The sequence below is a fragment of the Phyllostomus discolor genome, chromosome 15 (assembly GCF_004126475.2).
Source record: "Phyllostomus discolor isolate MPI-MPIP mPhyDis1 chromosome 15, mPhyDis1.pri.v3, whole genome shotgun sequence".
Taxonomy (NCBI): Eukaryota; Metazoa; Chordata; class Mammalia; order Chiroptera; family Phyllostomidae; genus Phyllostomus; species Phyllostomus discolor.
In genome coordinates this window covers 9,282,580-9,303,257 of record NC_040917.2, presented here as the reverse complement: position 1 = coordinate 9,303,257, position 20,678 = coordinate 9,282,580, and the positions used below count along the sequence as shown (strand labels likewise).

At 53.2% G+C, this 20,678-nt stretch overlaps 1 protein-coding gene across 1 annotated transcript in view; it reads left to right on the top strand.

Moving 5' to 3' along the window:
- The window catches only part of GALNT2 (polypeptide N-acetylgalactosaminyltransferase 2), a 156,381-nt gene that overhangs the window by 109,163 nt on the left and 26,540 nt on the right, over positions 1-20,678 (top strand). Inside the window, exon 3 of the mRNA XM_028531365.2 lies at positions 3,189-3,342. Within this exon, the coding sequence (XP_028387166.1) occupies positions 3,189-3,342 (154 nt within the window). The remainder of the gene's footprint in view (positions 1-3,188; positions 3,343-20,678) is intronic.

Sequence of the window (20,678 nt, the reverse complement as noted above, 5' to 3'; positions counted from 1 at the left end):
AGCTGAAGCTCATGATTCATGTTAACCTGGGACAGCCCAGGGGCCCAGCCCCCCTGGTGAGGAGGAGGGGCCACGTGCCTTGAGCACAGGTGGGTGGGTTTTCCTTCCCTGTCTCTGACCGTCTCTGAGCGGGTGAAGGCCGAGAGGTGAAGAGAGGGGAGGATCAAGTATTTCTACGGTTGCCTTAGCAGGAAAAACATGTTTCCAGGAGCTGCTTTTGGACACATTTCATTTTAGGTGGAAGACAAGGCTCACACTGCACGGGCTCCCACAGCCAGATGTTTGTCAGGGGCACAGGCTCGGCCGTGGCCAGGGTGCCGTGGGGCTGGGAACTGCTTCTCATTCGAGAGGCGGGACGCTCTGTGGCCTGCGTGTCATTTCCATAGCGCCCAGCTGTGATGAGATGGGGTGGTGACCTGGCAAGACAAGTGTAACAAGAAGCAGATGAGCTTCAGGGTAGGAACTCCCCTCTGCAGCCTCGAGCAGATCACGTGTCACTGGACCTCAGCCTCCTCGTCTCTGGCCTGGAGAAAGGAGCCTGATGTTCTTTCGCTTGTGTGCAGAGGGACCATGCCGAGGAAGCACGTAGGTAGGTGCACGTGCTGGTGGCACACACCCGGCACGTCACATGCTGCACACCAGCTGCCGCCCCCACATCTGCCAGTTCCCGAGCGCAGTCAGCAGCCCCGCCTCCGGCTCTCTGACCAGCACCACACACTCGTCGGAGCTAAAAGGCTTTCCGGCTGGCTGGCTCCTGAGCAGTGAGCTCCCTGCTGGCCCTCGTGCTGCGTTCCCTGTGTGACGCCGGCTGCTCTTGCCAGCAGCCTGCCTGGCCACTTTCTCCCTCTATTCTGGTGTCTGCTCCAAGTCCCCTGACCAGACTGGCCCTACCAGACCACCCCGTATAAAACAGCACCCCCAGAACTGTGTACCCCTAATGACTTAGTTTCTTCACAGCGCTTAGAACTCCTTAGGGACAAGGCTGTTACTATTTTCCTCCCTTACCCGCCTTTTTTTGAGTTTGGTTTGTTTAAGTTTGCTATAACTATACAACTAGCACATAGTAGGCCATTAAATCCTTCTGAAAAAACTTTCATTTTTGCTTTATTTTTTAAATATATTTTTAAAGATTTTATTTACTTATTTTTTAGAAAAGGGGACGGGAAGGAGAAAGAGGAACAGAAACATCAATATGTGGTTGCCTGCTGCATCCCCATCTGGGGACCTGGCCCACAACCCAGGCACGTGCCCTGACTGGGAATTGAACCAGTGACACTTTGGTTCACAGGCCTGCATTCAATCCACTGAGCCACACCAGCCAGAGCAGCTTTGTTTATTTATTTACTTATTTTTAGGAGATGTAACTTCAAAGAATGAGTGACTTGCTCAAGGTCACATAGGTAGCAAGTGGTAAGCAAGGATTTAAACCCGGGTGGACACCAAGTCCTGGCTTTTCTCTCTGGCTCCAGTCCGCCTCCCCTCCCACTTTTCCCTTCTGTCTGGGCACCGGTGCCTCTGCTCGTGTCTCCGGCTCTGTCTTCACAATGCCAGGCTTGCCCCGCCCAGCAGCACTTTCCCTGGGCTCCAGCCTGCTGCCCACACTGCCCCTGCTCCAGACCCTAGTGGAAACTTCCTGGTCCAGTGCGGGGTCCTTGGAGAACCTCGTGTGTGGCGTTCTGGAGCAGCAGAACATCACACAGCTGCTCAGAACATCGGCTGCTCAGATCAGCAGCTGACTCATGACCAGTGTGGGCGTGACCGGGCCAGGCCTGCTTGGCTCCAGAAGAGAACATGATAATTGTGTTCAGATGCATGTGTGCTCGGGTGTGTGTGTGCTTGGGTGCATGTGTGCCAGGATGTGCGTGTGCCAGGACATGTGTGTGCTTTGATGCATGTGTGCCAGGATGTGTGTGTGCTCAGATGCATGTGTTCTAGGATGTGTGTATGCCACAATGTGTGTGCTCAGATGCCTGTGCCAGGATATGTGTGTGCCAGGACATGTGTGTGCTCAGATGCATGTGTGCCAGGATGTGTGTGTGCCAAGACATGTGTATGCTCAGATGCATGTGTGCCAGGACATGTGTGTGCTCAGATGCCTGTGTGCTAGGACGTGTGTATCCTCTGCTAAGTGTGTGCCACGATGTCTGCGTGCTTGGATGTGTGTGTGTGCTCAGATGCCTGTGCCAGGATATGTGTGTGCCAGGGCATGTGTGTGCTCAGATACATGTATGCCAGGACATATGTGTGCTCAGATGCATGTGTGCTAGGATGTGTGTGTGCCAGGACATATGTGTGCTTTGATGCATGTGTGCCAGGTTGTGTGCCAGGACATGTGTATGCTCAGATGCATGTGTGCCAGGATGTGTGTGTGCTTTGATGCATGTGTGCTAGGATGTGTGTGTGCTCAGATGCATGTGTTCCAGGATGCATGTGCCACAATGTGTACGCTCAGATGCATGTGTGCCAGGACATGTGTGTGCCAGGATGTATGTGTGCCACAATGTGTACACTCAGATGCATGTGTGCCAGGATGCATGTATCCTCTGGTGAGTGTGTGCCAGGATGTCTGTGTGCTTCCCTGCGTGTGTGCCGGGAATGGCCTCACACACCTCCTTGTGGGGACAGACCCAGTAACAGCTGCAGAAAGCACATCCCCGAGTCAGGTCTCACCCAGAGGTATCTGGGGATCCTGTTGTTTGGGGGGACGATTTTTTTGTTTAAAGATTTATTGTGGGCTGCCTGGTGTTATGTAATAGGGTACCTTCCGTTTAGTTTAATTTGTGCATCACCTTTCTCATCATATCTGAGATGCTTTGGCATTACCGCGTTTCCTGAAAAGGAGGGACAAGCAGATAATGGTCTCCTTTTATGCGAAGTGTAAGTGGAACCAGACTCAGGGACGCTGATAGGCAGAGAATCTCGTTTACTGCACACACACACACCTCGGTCCAGGCCTTTATCTTCCATGTTACAACAAACTATAAGCGTTCAGTCTTCCAGTGCACAGACTGGGAAGGGCTGGCTCGGGCTGTTTCCGGCTGATGTGTTGATTAGACTGGGTGGAGCCAGCAGCAGCCCTGGGTGCTGTTCTGAACCGGACTCCGCCGCTGGCGTGAGCGCACCCAGCCCCCTGGCCACCCCCTGGCCTCCCCTGCCTTGTCCCACACCCTCTGCTCTGCTCCTTTCAGGGAAGGTGCGATGGCGGGACTTCAACCAGGAAGCCTACGTTGGAGGGACCATGGTCCGCTCCGGGCAGGACCCCTACGCCCGCAACAAGTTCAACCAAGTGGAGAGCGATAAGCTGCGGATGGACAGAGCCATACCTGACACCAGGCACGACCAGTAAGTGCAAAGCTGGGTGCTGGCCGGGGCTGGGCCTGCTGTCCCACAACCTGGGACTCGAACGTTGGTCTGTTCCTCTGGGACTGAACACGGGTCTTTGCGGGGGGTGGGGGGGGTGAAACACGGAAGGACTCTGCGAGGTGTGGCAATGGAGCTTCACCCACAGGAGTCAGTCAAGAGCCATAGGGGCCAGGGTCTGGTCTTGGAGATGCCCTGCGTGCACCTGGAGGCTGCGCTGCTGGTCAGAACACGGGACCCAGCGCCAGAAAGTTGGGTCACCGCCCCCATGTTTACCGGTCCACCGCTTGTTAAAGTACCGAGAGAGCAGAACAGGGCAAGGCAGGAACCCAGCAGGGCAGGTGCTGCATCGAGCAGACAGCCAGGGGCAGGAGGGAAGGCGGTAGCTCACCAGCCTGTGTGCTCAGGGGAAAGGCTCTTGTCTGCACCTGTCTTTTGGTTCTTCGGGGATCGGGGGCCTGCGGGTGGAGGGCACCCGGGGTTCATCCGGCTCAGCTCAGGTCTGTAGGCACTGCGTCCTGTGTTTTGTCGCCGCTTGTCCGGGACGTGAGAGCTCTGTACCTTCGAGTCCTGCTGCTGAGGATCTTGGACTAGGAGGCAGCTCCCCTGGGACCCTTAGTGGGTTAGTCTTGTTTCAGGTGAGGAGCCACACGTGGAGGGCGTCATGCTCCTGGGTGCTTAGTGGGGCTTCCTGCTCACCACGTTACTGGTAGAGTCACTCGTCCGTCACGTGACGGAGCACAGGTCACGTCAGCTGTGACGCAGAGGCTGTGCTCCAGTCCTGCGATTTCAGTCACAAAAATCTCATCCGCTCCAGCTGGTGTGTGGGGCGGGGGGGGGGGGGGGGCGGTGACAGGAAGCGAGGGTGGGCAGAGCCCTGGGTCCTGGGCCATCTGCTCCAAATTAGGAGTATGGGAGGGTTGGGGGTGGGGGGGCCCAGGAGGGTGACCTGAGCTGGAGGCGCCCACAGGGAGAAGGACGGTAGCACAGCCCTGGCCAGCAGCCCGGGCTTCAGAGCACCAGCCTGGGACCCTGCTTCTCTGCGGGTGTGTTCCCGGGGTGAGAGGTGGATACGCAGCAAGGAGGCAAAAAGGCGACTGAGTTACCGTTGACCCCTGAACCACGTGAAGTCAAAAATCTGCATATAAGTTTCTGATTCCCCCAACACTTAAAGTCATCCCTCAGTATCCACCAGGGATTGGTTCCAGGACCCCCTGCAGACACCAAGATCCACCGACGCTCAAGTCCCCTGTGTGAAACGTCGTAGATCAGTGTATACAGTCCGCCTCCCACATCCACGACTCCAGTCAGAAACACACGGGTATTGACCGAACAGAAACCAGCGTGTAAGTGGAGCCGCTCGGTTCCAACCAGTGCCCTTCAAGGTCAGCTGCACATGGGGCCGCACGTTGAAGGTCAGCTTTGGTTTCTGCGTCAGCAGCATCATTAAAAGAGGACTCTTCTTCTTGCTCCCACCTTCACAGACCTCTCCCGGCAGTGGAGGTGCCAGCTGCCTGCCAGGCCCTTCCTTAGCAGCTTTCCCTGGGGTCTGGCCAGCTCTGTGCACCCGCCACTCGTGGTGTGTGGATTCCCGGTGCTTTCGGAGCAGGAAGTGAGGGCGGGTGAGTGTGTGTGTGAGGTATTTCTAATGCGTGAAACTTAAGGTGGATGTACGACCATGCGTCATACATAATGCAGGAATCTCGTTATTTTTCTAAATCCAGTTCAGAAGATGGCCTTTGTCAAAGGTTTCCTGTAACCCGTTCATTGTTTTAAAGCAACTTAACTCAGTCTCGTGCTCCTCGTGGCAGTTGGCATGGTCGACGACGGTTCCTCTGTGGTAGGGGCTACTGGCCTTGGGCCCAGGGGCCCCCGGGGGCCCCGTGAGGGGCCTCAGGACTCTGTGCAGCCCTTTAGCCATGTGAGTGGTCGCAGGTTGGTGCATGCCTGCACACCTGGGGACAGGGTCCCCGATGCGTGCGTCCCCACCGCCGTCCCTCCCCAGGGCACTCCACACCCAGCCTGTGCCCAACACTCCTTGGGGCAGCTCCCGCCGTCCTCACGTGCTGCTGAACATGTAAGGGTTGTCCTTGCTGCACGGAGAGGGACCCGAGGCTCTCGCAGTGCCAGTGACTTGCCCGGTGAGTGGGAACAACTGGTCTCAGGCCAGAGGGGGCCAACGTGGCTAGAAGACGGGCTCAGCCTAAACTGGGGGGCATGGGGGAAGGGGTCCTGGCAGCATCTCGCTCAGAAACCTCACCTGGCACGTGGGCACGACTGCTTGGAGTTGCCTCCGTCCGCGATGGTGTGAGTTTCATTTCACCGTTCGGTGTGGGGGCTGGTTCTCCCTCCGTGACTTGTCCTCGCAGACTTGCCCTCGGAACTGGGAAAACAGCGTCCTTTCCCGTGGCTCATCGGCATGGGGGCCGGGGGTCTGCCCCCAATGCAAGTCCCTTAAAAGTCCTCAAATCTATATATACGCACATTTTTTCCCATTTTTGAAATGGGAGTTTGTCCAAACAGATGTTTGAATATTCATCCCGTGGTGGGCCACGCTTGAGGTGGGTTTAATTTTAGCGTGGCTGCCTCAAGTTCATTTGCATGTGTTAAAGGAGCAGCTGCGATGCCTTTGCGTCTGCGGGTTTGGGCTGAATTAGAGTGCCCGTGGCAGCTGACGCCTGGAGCTGAGCCCACCCAATGTGTATGTGTGCACCCTTCAGAAGAACCCTTCCTACTGAGTGTCAGGTCAAGGTCAAGAGATCACGTCACCTCATTTGCGCCTCCCCCGCCCCCATGTGCCTAAGAGACCTTCGTAAAGCAGTGGACCGTCCTGTGCAGATACCCAGCCTTCTGGCCTCTGCAGTGTCTCCTTCTGTGAAGCAGGAAGCATAGAAACACCCGTCATGTCATAGTAGAGATGACTTACAGAAAATACTAGACTCTTAGAAATTGAAAAGATGAGCTCTGGCAGGTGTGGTTCAGTGGACCGAGTGCAGGCCTGCAAACTGAAGGGTTGCTGGTTCGATTCTCAGTCAGGGCACATGGCTGGGTTGAGAGCCAGGTCCCCCCCAGTAGGGGGTGCATGAGAGGCAACCACACATTGATGTTCCTCTCCCTCTCTCTGTCCCTTACCTTCTCTCTAAAAATAAGTAACTAAAATCTTTTAAAAAATAGAAATTAAAATGATGGTAGCCCATCTCATTCTTGAAAGTACAGTTTCTCAACTGAAAAAAAAAGAAATGCTTTCCTACCTCATTTAGTGTTATTTGCAGTTTTAAATAAATTGTCGAGATGTAAAGCAGATTTAAGCCAGTGGGCATATTGAAGGTACTTCTCAGACTCCTTGTTTCTCCTCCCTCCCACACTGGGAAGCTGTGGTTATTGTCCTGGCAGAAGGTGACAGACAGACCTGGACCCCTCGTGCAGGTGGGGCCAATGCCGACGGACTGGACAGGGACCGGGTGTGGCTCCCAGGTTTGTGGCTGGAACCCGGGAAGTGACCGAGCTGCCTCATGTGAGATGGGCAGGCTGCGAATGCAGCTGGTGTCGGGGACGCGGCAGGAATAAAATGTGCACATGCTAATCTCAGGATGCCCATTTTGTAGGCGCCTGGGGATGTGTCTGGTGTTCAGGAGAGAGATCCTGGTAGGGATGTACACTTGGGGATGTTCAGTGCGGGGTGGTGTTTCACCCCACGGGACTGGATGCTGCCCCCCCCCACCACTGGGCAGGAGACGGAACAAGAAGAGGCCTAAGGACCGGGTTCGGGCCCACTGCAGCCCCGGGGCCCTCAGCCGAGACTGGAAAGCCAAGGCCAGCACGTGGTGTCCGGCCTCACATGGACGGTCACTCACGATTTCACGTGGGTCCTGGGCCCCGGGGAGAAGCCCTCTTGCTGCTCTCTTGGGGCGGGGCGTATGCAAAGGAAGTGATTCCCTCTCGGCAGAGCCTTCCCAGAATCCAACTCGGAATGCCTGGTGGGTTGGGTTGCGTTTTCTTTGTTTCGTTTTGTTTTTGCCTGAAAATGTATTTGACAGGCAAATGCCATAAAAAGATGGAGTGGAACCTGGGAAGTTTATAGAATATTATTCTGTCTGCTGGGGAGAGCTCGAGATGGTTTACTTTCACGTGGTTTATGTAAGGAAAAGCAAGTAAGCCTTTGCGGGGAAAACATGATCTTATTTTCCTCCTCCTCCGTCAGCCGAGCGCCGGTCCTTTTCATTTATTTACGTGGCCCCTTCCCAGGGAGAACCGCTCGGGAGAAGAACAGACTTCGCTCAGGTTTCCGAAGTTGAATGATTAGAAAGCGTCTCCCTGCGTCGCCGCCTTCCCTTTCATCACTAAATTAAACTCGGAGTGTTCTGGAACGTTGTTGTGTCTGAAGCTGAAACATCGCGCCCGAGAACAGGGCAGCTCCGACCACATGCCCGCGGGAGAGGCTCTCCCGGAGAAGCCTGTTCGGACCACACGGCTCCCGGCCTGCTGGGCGGGCCTCGCGTCGGGGGCAGCCGTTTCCGCTCCGTTCATACGTTACCGGTGCGAGGTTTGGTTTCGTTCAGAAGAATCGCCGAAGGAGTCCGTTGGGCCAGTTTTTTTTTAACATGTCTGGCTGGAATGCAACCCAAAGAGAGATTGAGCTCTTGAAGGGCCGTCATTGTTTATTTCTGTTGTTTTTCTACAAAATCTCAGCAAGCGGGCAGGCCTGGAAGCGATGGGCTGGGCCGTCTGGTCTCGCCGGAATGTCAGCGTTGATGTCAGCGGTGTCTGAAGAGCCGCTGATCGGGATTAAAGGTTGTGGGGAGAGGCAGGACCCAAACCGCTCATTGTGGCTCTGGGAGAGTAAACATGGTTGAAGCCAAGAAAAAGTTTTCAGCCTAAACTCAGCCCCTCGGAGCGAAGTTTGGGGGAAGGTGGTTATCATGGGACTCTGAGCCTTATCTTTAGGGGAGCAGAATCCGGGGAAAAAAGACACTCAGCTACCTCAGAAGGGGGTCTCTCTGCTCCTCGTTAGCGGGTGCACGAGAGGGGTCTCATTTCAAGGGGGCACAGGGCCCTCTTTTCCCTTCTCATTTTTCTTGTGAAAGTGATGTCTCACAAACACGCACAGCCGCCTTCCCTTGTCTGCCCACCACTCAGGGGGCTCAGGCATGGGAAGAGCCCACCCCCGTGCCCAGCAGACCCAACTCCAACCTCGTGTATCTCCGGTGCGGCATCCTGGGGGTGGAGGCAGGTGCCGTACCGAGGCATCCACCTGGGGCCATGGCTTCTTGAACCAGGGGCCCACCTGCTTGTGCTCTCGCTTTAAATGGCCTGGTGGGCATTTGTGGCCAGCCGGGCAGAGGAGTTTAGCCGTGGCCTAACAGGAAGCCTTAAAAGTTTGTTATGTAATAACACTAACAAGACATCTATTGGGCGCTTTATCGGTGTCGTGCCCTGCGCCCAGCCTTCTATATGCGTGGCTGTTACTTAATCTGCAGAGCACTCCTGTGAAATAAGCAGGGGCATGATTCTTCTGGTGACGGGCTGCACCAGCCCCCAGAGCCGCTGAATTCAGAGCACGTGCGGAAGCTTCACCCCAGTGCCGCACTCTCTGGGATGTGGCCCCTGTTTGCTGGACAGAGGCCACTGTCCCTCTCTCCAGAGCCGTCAGGAGGAGTGTGTTGAAGGGTGGCAGGCAGTTGGGCTCTCTACCCCCAGGACACTGAAGGCCCCACCTTGTAGCTAGAGCCCTTCCCCCCACCCCCCGGGAGTTGGGGGCGTTACTGTCATTAAGCTGTGACGTTGTACTGCGTGTGTAGGAGGCAGATGGGGCAGTCAAGCCTCAGACGCTGGGCAGCTGGCCTGGGTCCATGGAGGCGTCCATGGAGGACTTGGGTGCTGAGTACCCAGATGGCTCAGATCTCTGTGCTTACTGTCCACCCTGCAGGAGGGTCTTCTCTGCACCCGGTTGCCCAGCATGAGCCTGGCCCGAGGCCTGGGTGCAGCGAAAGAGCAGGAGGGTTGGATGTTAGTAACCCAGAGCTAGACTCCCGAGAGCAGCTGCATCCCCGCTGACCCTGGGCTGGCAGAAGCCTGAGAGACTGCAGTGGGAGGCTTGGTGTCTCTGCTCCCTGGCTCACGAGCACCACGGGACGTCCTGTAGGAGTACGCTCTGTCTCCGTTCCCTTGGGACTTCGCTCACGCAGCTGTCTGTGTGCCAGTCAATGTGGCCTCTGCTCCCGCTGCAAGCGATGCTGGCAGGTGCGGGCCGGGACCTGCATGTGACCTGGGCAGTCGAAGCTGGCCCTTTGCTGTAGCAGGCGACTCTTCTTCCCTGTGTCAGGTCCCCTGCCAACTCTCCCCTGGGACTCACTTGCACCTTAGGGGTAAAGTTGAGGCCAGAAATGCGACATTATTCATTGGTTTGTTCTTTTGTTTTTGTTTCCTTTTTTTGCTTGTCTTTAGTGCTTCTAAAGCCAAGTCCAGGTTTCAGCAGCAGAACGCTCATTTTTTTCTCCTTTTACGTGTCCCATTTTTGATCATTTCAGGCTTTAATTGCACCCGCAGTGAAGAACAGCCCAGCCTGGGAGAGAGCACAGCCTTGCACGGCAGAGACCTGGTTGTCTCTGAAGGGCCGGGCTCCCTGGAAACGTGTCGGCTTGCTCCCCGCGGGCCTGTCTTCCCGTGCGGCTCCCTGTCCCTGGCTGCGACTCTGGGCCGTGGTTCTAAATGAGGAATGTCGTGGGAATGTCATCGTGTCCTTTATTCTTTGGTCCTGTCTTCTTCCCACCATCCTCTGGGAACATGGTGGTGGACACGAACACCTGTGTCTCCCGGGCTGGGCAAGGGGCCACCCGCGTGGCCTGGGCAGGGCGACGGGGCAGCTCCAGGCTGTTGCACTGTGAGCTCTGCCCTTTGTAGTTTAGGCCTGTGGGCGAGTTCCCATGGTCTTCTTGGGGCACCGACCCTTTTGTCGTAATGAAATGCCCTCGTGGTCACTAGCAGGGCTTTTTGTCTTGCTCAGTATCACCAGTACTGCCACCCAGCTTTCTCTGCACATCTCTCCCCGTGCTCTTTGTGTTCTTGTATTCAGTGAGAGTCTCCTGTAAGTGGTGGGTACTGAGGTTTTAGATCTATATCCACTCTGACAGTCTTGTTGTTTTTCTTTTTTTAATTTTATTTATTCATTTATAGAGAGTGGAAGGGAAGGAGAAAGAGAGGGCGAGAAACATCAATGTGTGGTTACCTCTCGCATGGCCCCCCATTGGGGTCCTGGCCTGTAACCCAGGCATGTGCCCTGACTAGGAATTGAACTGGCGACCCTTTGGTTTGCAGCCCGAGCTCAGTCCATTGAGCCACCCAGCTAGGGCTCTGACAGTCTTGTTTCAGTGGGCGTGTTTAGTCCTCTGCATTTTGTGCAAGTGCTGTGGTGTGTTTGGGTTAAACCACACATTTTACCATCCCTCGTGTTTTGTCCTGGTCTTTTCCCCGTTCTTGCATCCTTCTTTCAGAGTATGTGTCACCCCTTTGTTAGCTTGTTGCATCCTCGGCTTAGATTTTAGAATCTGCATCAGTGGCTACTTGTGTCATTTCTGGGACGGGGCTCAGACCCAGTACTTTACCCCCCACCTGCTGTCCTCTCCTCTTCATGTCGTCCTCAGATTATGTGTAAGCCCCACGAGACATCTTTAATGGTTTCGTGCAGTAAATAGTGGTTAGATCTGTCCCCATATTTATGTTCCATTTTTTCTCATTTCTTATATTTTCATTTTTCCACTTGGGATTGCTTTCCCAGTTTGCTGTCTGAGAATCTCTCAGTGCCAATTTGCTGGCAATGAATTCTGTCCTTTTTTCTTTTTGTCTGTAAACTTCCCCTTCATTTTTAAAGAGGATTTTCTCTGAATAGAGAGTTCCGAAGTGACAGGGACTGTGGCACTCTCCTGTTGTCACTCGGCTGCCCTCTGACCTTCCACCGTTGCTGGTGAAACAGCAACTCCAGTCCCCCTGTTGCTTTGTGGAGGCAGCTTGACACTGCCCCCCCGCCCCCCGCCCCCACCTTGTAGACACTTCTCTCTCTCTGGTTCTCAGCAGCTTCACCGCAGTGTGCCTAGGCTTTTCTGGTATTGAACCTGTTTGGGGTTCATAGGATTTTCTGGATCTGTAGCTCCATGTCTTTTGTCAGTTTTGCCTGATGAACCCCATTATCTTTCCCTGTTCCCTCGGGTCCCTGATTGCGTCTTTGTTAGGCATTTCTGCATGGCCTCTGTCTCTCTTACTTTCTGTAAGTCTTCATTTATTTTTTTATTCCCTATGCGACAATCCGGGTACAATTTTATTGGCCTTCCTTCCATTCCCTGATGTTCTTCTGCCTGGAGTGTCTGTTCTTTTAAATTCGGCTACTGAGTTCATAATTTCAGTTATTCTAGTTCATTGTGTATGAACACATACTTCCCATTCTCTTTCCCTGCTGGGAAGCAGTCCTTTGGGATTCTGCCTGGTCTCGGGTGTTTGTTTGTTAGAGGCCCCCCTTCCTTCCTCGGCAAGCCCCGAACTCCAGTTCCGGCCTCCCTGCCCCTGAGGGCACCTGAGGAAGCCGAGTGTGGCTTCCCACCCCCTGTGCCTGGCTCCCTCCGACTTCCCGCGTCTCTCTGCCGGAGCAGGAGAGGATCCGTCGGTGCTGGCCTTCCTTCCTGGGCCCTCTCTTCCTCCCTGGAACCTGGCCCCGCAACACCTGGCTGCTTTCTCCACTCGCTGTTTCCTTCAGATAGGTTTCTTGGTGTGTTTGAGCCAAAATTTCTAGTTGCTCTCAGTGGGTTGGCTGGTCTGTAACAAGGATCGTCACTGAAAGCGGGAAGAAACCAGAGTGTCTGATTTGGAATCCTAATTCAGTGTGAAGTTCCCAGGTTATATATTTCGCTCTGCACGGAGCTGTCTGTCCCACATGGAAGCAAGTGGAAATATCAGTGCCCTCGAAGGTGGGAGGAGTGGCCTTCACGAACAGGTCTCCTGCCTACTCCCAGACTGAGGCCCAGACCACTTCCCTGCCCCCGGGTTTCTTATCCCCAAGACTCCTGCAGCTGCCCGTCTTCCACCTTGTTCCTGGGCTCAGGTCATCTCTGGAAGGACTCCACGAACCGCAGCCAGTGGCACACACACAGGATCCCCCGGGAGACTTCTGGTCCAGGGGTGCGCTAGAGATTGGTGCAGCTCCTGGTGTATCTGTAGCCCACTTCCTGGCTGGCTGTTCGCCACGGGCCGGATGGGCAGAGGGGGAGCTCCCCTGATGGCTGCTTTTGCCGTGACTGGAGTACTGCAGGCAAAGGGGCGCCCTTGGGGGCAGTGCCTCAGGAGCTCAGGGTAGGACGGTGACAGTGCTGGTGACAGATAGGGGTCTGATAATCATGACGTGATCCCTTCCACTGTGGGGAAACCTTGTCTTATGCAGACGGTGGCTAAAATCCCTGGCATCTGTCCCTGTCAGCGAAACATTAATTATCTGGTCCACCTTGTCTCAGGCCCTTCCCCAAAGACACTCCTTTGCTTAAACTGTTTCTTTTTCCTTAGGCAGTAGCTTATAAACATTGTACCTATTTGCTGTCTACCAAGAAAATAAAAAGGAAATCATACCAGAGAGTAGTTAAAGGCACTTACCTTATCTAATATCTCACTGGGCAGGGATAAGCATTAGGTTCTCAGGAAAGTCCTCAATCTGTCTCTTATCTCCTCCGATGCTGAGATACCTGTAATTGCGAACAAACAGGTTGAACTGTATTTGTGTTTGGCAGTCTACTTTTTTCACTGGGTAATACACAGGAAACATTTTGCATATAGCTTTCATCTTTAATGGCTTTATAGATTCCATCTCATGTTTATTTAGCTCATTCTCCGGTGATGGAAGTGGAGATTGTTTCTTATTTAATGCTGACAGTGTGGGGGTATTGTGGAATAACTTCTTTGCCCACTCATTTGAAAGGAAATTACTGTTTTAAATGTGAGTATATTATTTGATTCTGAGAATCCACAGAATTTATTCAATATATTGCTGAATTTGACTGCTGTCTTATTTTGGATTTTGAGTTGAGATTTCCTCCCTCCTTCACCTGGCTTTGGCTTCATATTTATACTAACTTTGTGAAATGAATTCACTGCAACAGGAGACATTAGATGTCTCATGTTTTAAAGACATTAGAACAAATGTCTTTAAAATATGCTTAAGGCAGATGTATTCACAAAGGAATTGTTCCTTGAAACTCACCTATAAAGGCATCTAAAACTAGAGCTGTTTTTTGTTTTCATCGAGTAATCCTTTGATGAGATTTAAAAATTCCCCCGTAGATACTGACATGTGGTATGTTTTCCAATGTTTTATCTTGAGTTAAGTTGAACACTTTATGTCTTCCCAGGAAATCATAAATTTCACTTGATTTTCAGCATTACTGGCAGCCTTGTGTGTGTGCACACTGAAGTCTCCTTTTTTCTTGTGCAGAAATGCCCGCCAGTGGTTTGCTCCTGATTTTTTTGTCTTATTCTCTTTCTTCCTCCTCTTCTGTCCTTCCATGTATAAGAACCAAGTACAGGGATCACACACGAGTTGGAATGTTTCTCGCTTTCCCAGCATATTCATGTCAACAAATGTCCTCATATTTGCTGCTTCCCTCTGTTTTCCGCTGTTCTCCCTCTCCCTGTCATCAGAATTTAGTGTTTATTTCATGTGGATTAAATGTTTCTGAGTGTAATGCCATGACTGTTATTTTTAAACCCACTTTTAAGTTACCCAAATACTGTTTATTTCTCATGCGTCTGGAATCCTACTTTGGGTTTTCTTTTAAATACCATGCTTATTGAGGAGCAAGTTCCAAAATGGTAGGAAGTTGATTTTTTTCTTTTTGTTTGTTTAAACTTGTTTTTTTTTTTCTTTCACTGGCGCGTGAGGTAGGCAGACAGGACAGCCTGGTGATTTCCCTCTGTGTAGACGTAGGGCTGTATCTGAGTCCTGCTGCCCACAATAGAGGGTTTGTTCCAGGCCCTGTCCTCGGGTGCAGCGCTTGCGTAATTCCCACAGCAGCCGTACAAAGGAGCCCCCCCCTGCTGAAGCCCCTGCGGCTTGCGGACCAAGACACCGAGACTCCCCAGGTTGCGTAACTGGGCCCTGGCGGAGTCTCGGGGCTGCGGGCCAGCCCCGAGGCGACAGTATTGACGTCTCCTTTCGGTAAATCTGTGGAGGGGCCTTTTGAAAGGCCGTAGTGTCTGACTGTTCCAAAGTTCAAAATTTACATGTTAAAGCAGCCTGATTGATGACATTCAAAACCTACCAATCCTGAGGTCCACTTGATAGAATTCAAAGCTTCCACTCCAATTTTATGAGTTTTCCCTTTTTCTAAGGGTTTCTTCTGCTTGGTATGTCTGAATGCTATGACTTGGGAAGTAGGAATTATATATTCATTACAGATTACACCTTTATTAATCTACAAGTACCATCTGGAATTGCACCCATTGTTTTTCCTTTTTGCTGCACATTTCCTTTGTATGGGGTTACTCTCCTCCTTTATTTTGCTTATTCTTGATATAGTTTTGTGTTACATTAGTTTTATTTTTCTTTTTGGGTGTGACATTTTGATTCAGGCTTGTCTTTTTTTAAGTAACCTAGTATTGTGTCTCTGTTGTTAGGCCAGCCTGGCAGTCTGAAGTGTAACAGGACACTTAGCTATTTTCAACATGTGGTGTGTTTTCTGATTTTTTAGGCAGTTCTGTTTCTATGCTTCCTTGCTCTTCCACTAGTTTCTTTCTTCTCTTACCCCCAAAACGTTGCATTTTACTGTGCCGGCCTTTTTGACTGGTTATGTTTTTCTCCAGTAGTTAAGAAAGTTTGTTTTCTATGTCTGATTTTGGTTGTAATGTTTTATGTTTATGAAAATCCAATAGAAAACTTTGAAAACGAAAGGAATGTCGGTTTATTTCCAGAATAAAGCAGGATCTATTTTTAGGATGAAGAATTAACTATGCTTTTATTTCTGGTTTTGTTGACTTCTCTGGAATTAGGCACAGATTATAGTTGAAATTATATTTTGTGTAATTATTTAATAAAGTTATATTTTATGTAATTAAAATATAGAATTATTTTTAAAGAAAGTTTTTTGTTTGCATAACCATATTTACACAAAATTCTGTACTGCTGAAATAGTTTTAATGCATTTTACCGTTTTATACCATAAATTGAGTTCTTGATTTTTTCAATTTTATTTATTTTTCTTTTTTTAGAGCAAGCAGATCTTCAGATGGTTTCATTGAAATCCTTTCTGGGCTTGCTCACCTGAGAACTTCTTCCCATTCATTCCTCTCATGCAGGAGTAGTGAGTCTACAATGCATAGAATTCCTGTGGCATGTCTCTCCCCACCCCCTTGAAACATTGTATATGTTATTTCATCATTTTCTGTTTAGTATTGTCACAGAGAAGCTTGAAGCTGTTCTGATTTTCGTTTATTATGCTGTATCGGGATACTTCAAGCAGAAAGAGACATTTTATTCGATCATTCCCACATGAGGTCTGGAGGTGTGCGTGTAAGGCTGCTTCCCCTCACCAGGGCGCTCTCTGACGCTCACCGTCGCCGTCAGCGCTCCGTTGTTTCAGCTTTATTCCTTTTTGCCTGACATGGTTGCAAAAAGGCTGCCACCGCTCCGTGCATCACTACCACTTTCAAGACAGGAAGCAAAGGGCTAGAAGTGGGCTTTTCTGTAGTGAGTCTGTGCTTTCCTCAGCAAAGAAGACCTCTGGGCATTGGCCCAGCCGACTCTCGGTGATAATCCGTGGGCCAGAATGGGGTCATGGCTGTGGGTGCTCGGGAGGGAGGCCGGCCACACGCGTTTGTCTTAGGCCGGTCAGGGCTCACCTGGGGGGCTCGACAGTTCAGCTCCAATAAAACCCGTAAGTCAAGAGCGAGAGGAGGGCGACCACGCAGGGGGCGGCGGCCTGCTTCATGCCCCAGAGCCCGAGTCAGAGCACAGGAACCATCGGTGTCCAGGAAGCGGACGTCGACCTCGGCCTTCTTTATCGGAACGCACCCTGCTGTTACTGTTGAAAGTCGGTTTGTTCTCCAAGGTCCCCAAAGAAGGTTCTGCTTGACACGAGCGAGTTTGAGGGGCCCAGACAGACGATCCTGCGTGGGGAGCACGTGAGCGAGTCAGGCCCAGACCAACGCTGCGTGTTCGTTGCCCTTTGGAGCACAACGCTGACAGGCTGGGGCCCGGGGAGGCCCTAAGGTAGCGACTCTTCGACCTCAAGGCCACCACCCTCTTATACTTGCCCAGCGACAGGACATCTGTTTGCCTTCTGGCCTGGTGAGGAAACGGACCCAGTGCAGCCTTCGATGACCAGTAACAGTAGTGTTCAGTGAGAAGGCGGGCTCTGTGCACCAGGCCAAGACAGAGAGACGGCAGCTGCATCTCTGAAAAGGGTGGCCCGCCAGCACCACCAGCCTTGACAAACGACGTCAGCTCTCTGCTGCGGCTCTGAAACGTCAGCACCACTGCTGAGTGGCCACACAAATGTCATTATTCGGCCCGAGTTGGTGCGGGGACGGGATGGAGGACGTAGGCAGGCATGAAACTCAGCTGCCCGAATAAGCCCACAGAGAGAGCTGCTCCTGGGGATTAACTCTTCCAGGCAGCAGGGAGCGGCGAGAAGAACAGCGCAGCTCTCCCAAGAGCCATGACGATAGAAACTGAACGCTCTGCCACCTGGAAACCAGGGTTCCCGTGTCAGGGAGGAGGGCAGTGGCCCCGGGAAGCAGAGAGAAGCGGTGCAGCTGAGCCGGGGCTGTCGGGGACTCGTGTTCTGGTGGACAGGCAGGGGCGGAAGTGGAGCAAGGGGTTGTCACTGTCTGTCTACTGAGGGTGTGCTTCCCTCCAGAGGGGACAGCTCTTCCCCGGCATCCAGACGGCTGAAGGTTGAAAGCGCGCCTGTTTCCTTCTGCACGGACCCTCCCCTCCCCCCCCACCCCCACCCCCTTCCCTGCCAGGGCAGCAGGAGGTGATGGCCGCAGTGCGTGTGGAAGGAAGTCTCTCGAAGCTCAGATGGCTTCATCCAACACTGCTGTTGTCTCGACTGACTTCCAATAGCTGTTGAGTCCCGAGAAAGCTTCCCGTTGAAATGTAGTGTCTGTAAAACTGGAGGCAGTAAAGGGCAGAGGACGCCCTGTGAATGCGGGAGCAGCTTCATCCTAGCCAACGGCGCTGCTTAAAGCAGCGGCGGGGAAAGCTGGTGGTTCCACTCGGGCGCTCCCAGACGCGGGGCAGCTTTTCTGTGGCCGGTGCCCTGCCTGGCATGGTGGGTGGACGAGGAGTGTGCTCCTGCCCTGGGTGTGTGTGCTTCTCCATCTGGAATCCTGGTTCTCGAAGGGGTTAGAGACCTCAAAGGGAGTGCAGTAAGTGGGAGAGCCCTGCCCGCCCCCCACCCAGCCTTTCTCATGTCTCTCGGGAGGGTAAATATTTTGTTTTAGCACAGACTTCTGTTTCATATGCAGCGCAGATGCAAGAGCCTGCAGGATGCGGGGCTGCCTCAGACTAATCCCTTCTTGCAGTGAGACAAACCTATGCTGATTAATGGGGCTTATTCAAATCTCCTGCCAACGAGATTCTTAAGAAGCTTAATTTCAGATGGGTCCTGCAGAGGTTTTTAAATAGCTTAGGATTTGGTTCTCTTCAATTTTAAAAGACCTCTGTAGAATTAGCTCTCTAGCTATTAGGACTGATCAGAAATTAGTTGATTAGGTGGAATATTATGCCATTATCACTGTTTGGAGGATTATTAACCGTGTTTTAATTAAATGAAAATTATACAACAGCTATTTAGCTTCCTTTTTTTCTCTTTTTGTTCCATTTCCAACTCCCACTCCACCCCATGGCCTTTCCCGCTGCCCCAGACACGCCACAGCAAAACACACCGTGAGATGGTCCCCTGAAGCCGCCCAGAGCGGGAGTGCCAGAGCTGGGGGGGGGGGGGGGCGTCCCCACCCCAGTGTGGGCGCCGAGTGCTCTTTGTGCTCAGGGGGTGCAGGGTCCGCTGTTCCAAGTACCCGCCCCCCTTACTGTGAATCCAGACCCCAGCTGTGGGCTAGGTCTCGTCGTAAAACTGGACATTTCGGGGCAGGGGGGGTCGCATTTTGTGGCCGTAGTATGGAGTTCTCGGGACACGGCAAGCTGGGCCCTTCACGCGTGGTGCGGGTGGGGGGCTTGGGTTGTAGCAGACAGGGGTCAGGAAACCACGGTCTTCGGAGAAGCTGGAGTTTTCAACCTCCGGGGTATGTGGCTCACTTTGGAATTCCATGGGTAATTCCAAAGCTCCTCAGATGGCTCTAATGAGAGAGGACAATTGTCACTGATGACATTGCCCAGCCTCCTCCTGGGTCTCTTACAGTGAAGCCCCAGGACAGTCTGCATCGGCCTCGCCTCCAGGCGGGGAGCTTCTCAAATGCAGATTCCCGGGTGGTGCCCCCACACCTGGTTTCAGTGTGCTCCCTCCCGGCGGAGCTAGCCCATCTGGCTCACTCACCGGGCCAGCGTTGTGGTGATCACTGTCCCCTGAGCACCCCGGAGTCCCTCCCTGGTGAGTGCATGGGCCTAACGTGTCCCCGGCCCGCGTGGGCTCCGGCCTGGCAGGTGCCGCAGCTGCCGAGCTCCCGTGGGAAACCTCAGCTCCTGCAGGGAAGCTGGGTCAGGCTGCCCGCACGCAGTCCCTCAGAGGGCAGCCCGCCCTTCTCTTCCTTCGTGTGAGCGTTCTCAGCGGGGGAGGGCAAGGGGCGGGGCGGGCATTGGTGCATTTCGGGGCCTCGCTGGGGCCAGCTGCCGCCCAGAGCCTTCACCCCCGTGTCCCTGCACGGCCCCTGTGCACGCCAGCCCCTGCGCACACCAGGGCAAAGGAGCTGGGGGTCCACAGAACCTGTTTCCATAGGGTCTCAGGGTTTTTGAAAGTTCCTGGCCCTGCCACCCGAGTTGACCCCCATGCAGGCTCTCTCGGTCTCTCTCACCTGGCCCACAGGTGCTCACGGAGACTGACACTCATTCAGGTGCCGGGCCCACTGGAGAGGCCAAGGTCGCAGCGGCCCCAGGGCCGCCTTCGCCGCTGTCTCCTGGCCCTGCCCTAGGCATGTACCTTGGCCCCGGACAGAGGAGAGGCACGTCCCTCTCAGAATCAGGAGCTAACCATTACACCTCGGAGCACTTACCCTTCACCACCCCCTCCTGCTGGCTGGGCGCAGTCCTGCCTTTGTTTCTCCGTCTGGGGAGTGGGCGAGACTCCGACTCCAGGTTTCTTCCGGAGGCTGAGCCCAGGCCCGCACCGTGGCCCGGGAAGGAAGAAAGCAACAGCGGGGTCAGCCTCACAGGCGGAAGGAAGGAGAAAGGTTCATGACCTGGGAAGACAACAGAGAGGGGTCTGTACAGCTTGTCTTCACAAACAGAATTCTGAGAATGCCGAGTCACAAAAATAGAGAAAAGGCATGATTATGTTAGGAGCTGAAAAAAGCAGGCATACGACAGAGCTTGTAAAGATCCTAAGGAAAGTGTAAGTACACTTTCATGCAAGTAAGTTTGAACACTTCTGTGGAATGGAGAGTGTTCTGGGAACGTGGAAATCTTCAGAATCACTCCAACTAGGAGGCGGGAAAGGACTTGTCAACGACACAGAGTTTCCTTGCAGCTCCTGGTGCCACGTGTCCCCGTGTGTTGTTGCCTGGGAAGCTGAGGCGTGGCCGGGGCCGCTGCGGACACTCACATTCTGGGTCCCCGTGGCCATCACATGCCCTCCTGCATCGGACTCCAGATCATGCTCAGAGCTCAGGCTGGGTGGTGGATGCCCAGGGTGCTGGGGGCCCCAGCCTCTCTGTGGGGCGCACCCTGCTGGCATCAGAGACGCCCGGCACCGTCCACATGCTGGGCCACCAGGGTCAACGTGGTTTTTATTTTTCTTTCTTAATCTTTTCAAACGTGGGTATTTCCCATCTCTTCCCAGCCTGTTTTGTTGTGAACATAAAACAATGCTTAATTACTGATCAGGTTGCTTAGTGTTTTCCGTACAAACCCCTAGTGAATAGGGCGCTCCGGGGAGATGGAGCAACACTCTCCACATCTTTCCTCATTCCCGTGACCGTCTGTGTGGTCGCAGTGGCTGTCGAGCAGTAAGCGTGGTCTTGCTCTGGGCCGAGAGCGCCTCCGTGACCTTGCAGAGGTCCTGGGCCTCTCTGTCACTGACGTGTGCTGCTGCGTCTCGCCTGCCTGTCCATCACGCCAGCCCCTCCGGCAAGCCCAGGGGCCCTTCCCCGGCCAAATGACCTCGGAGCTCTCA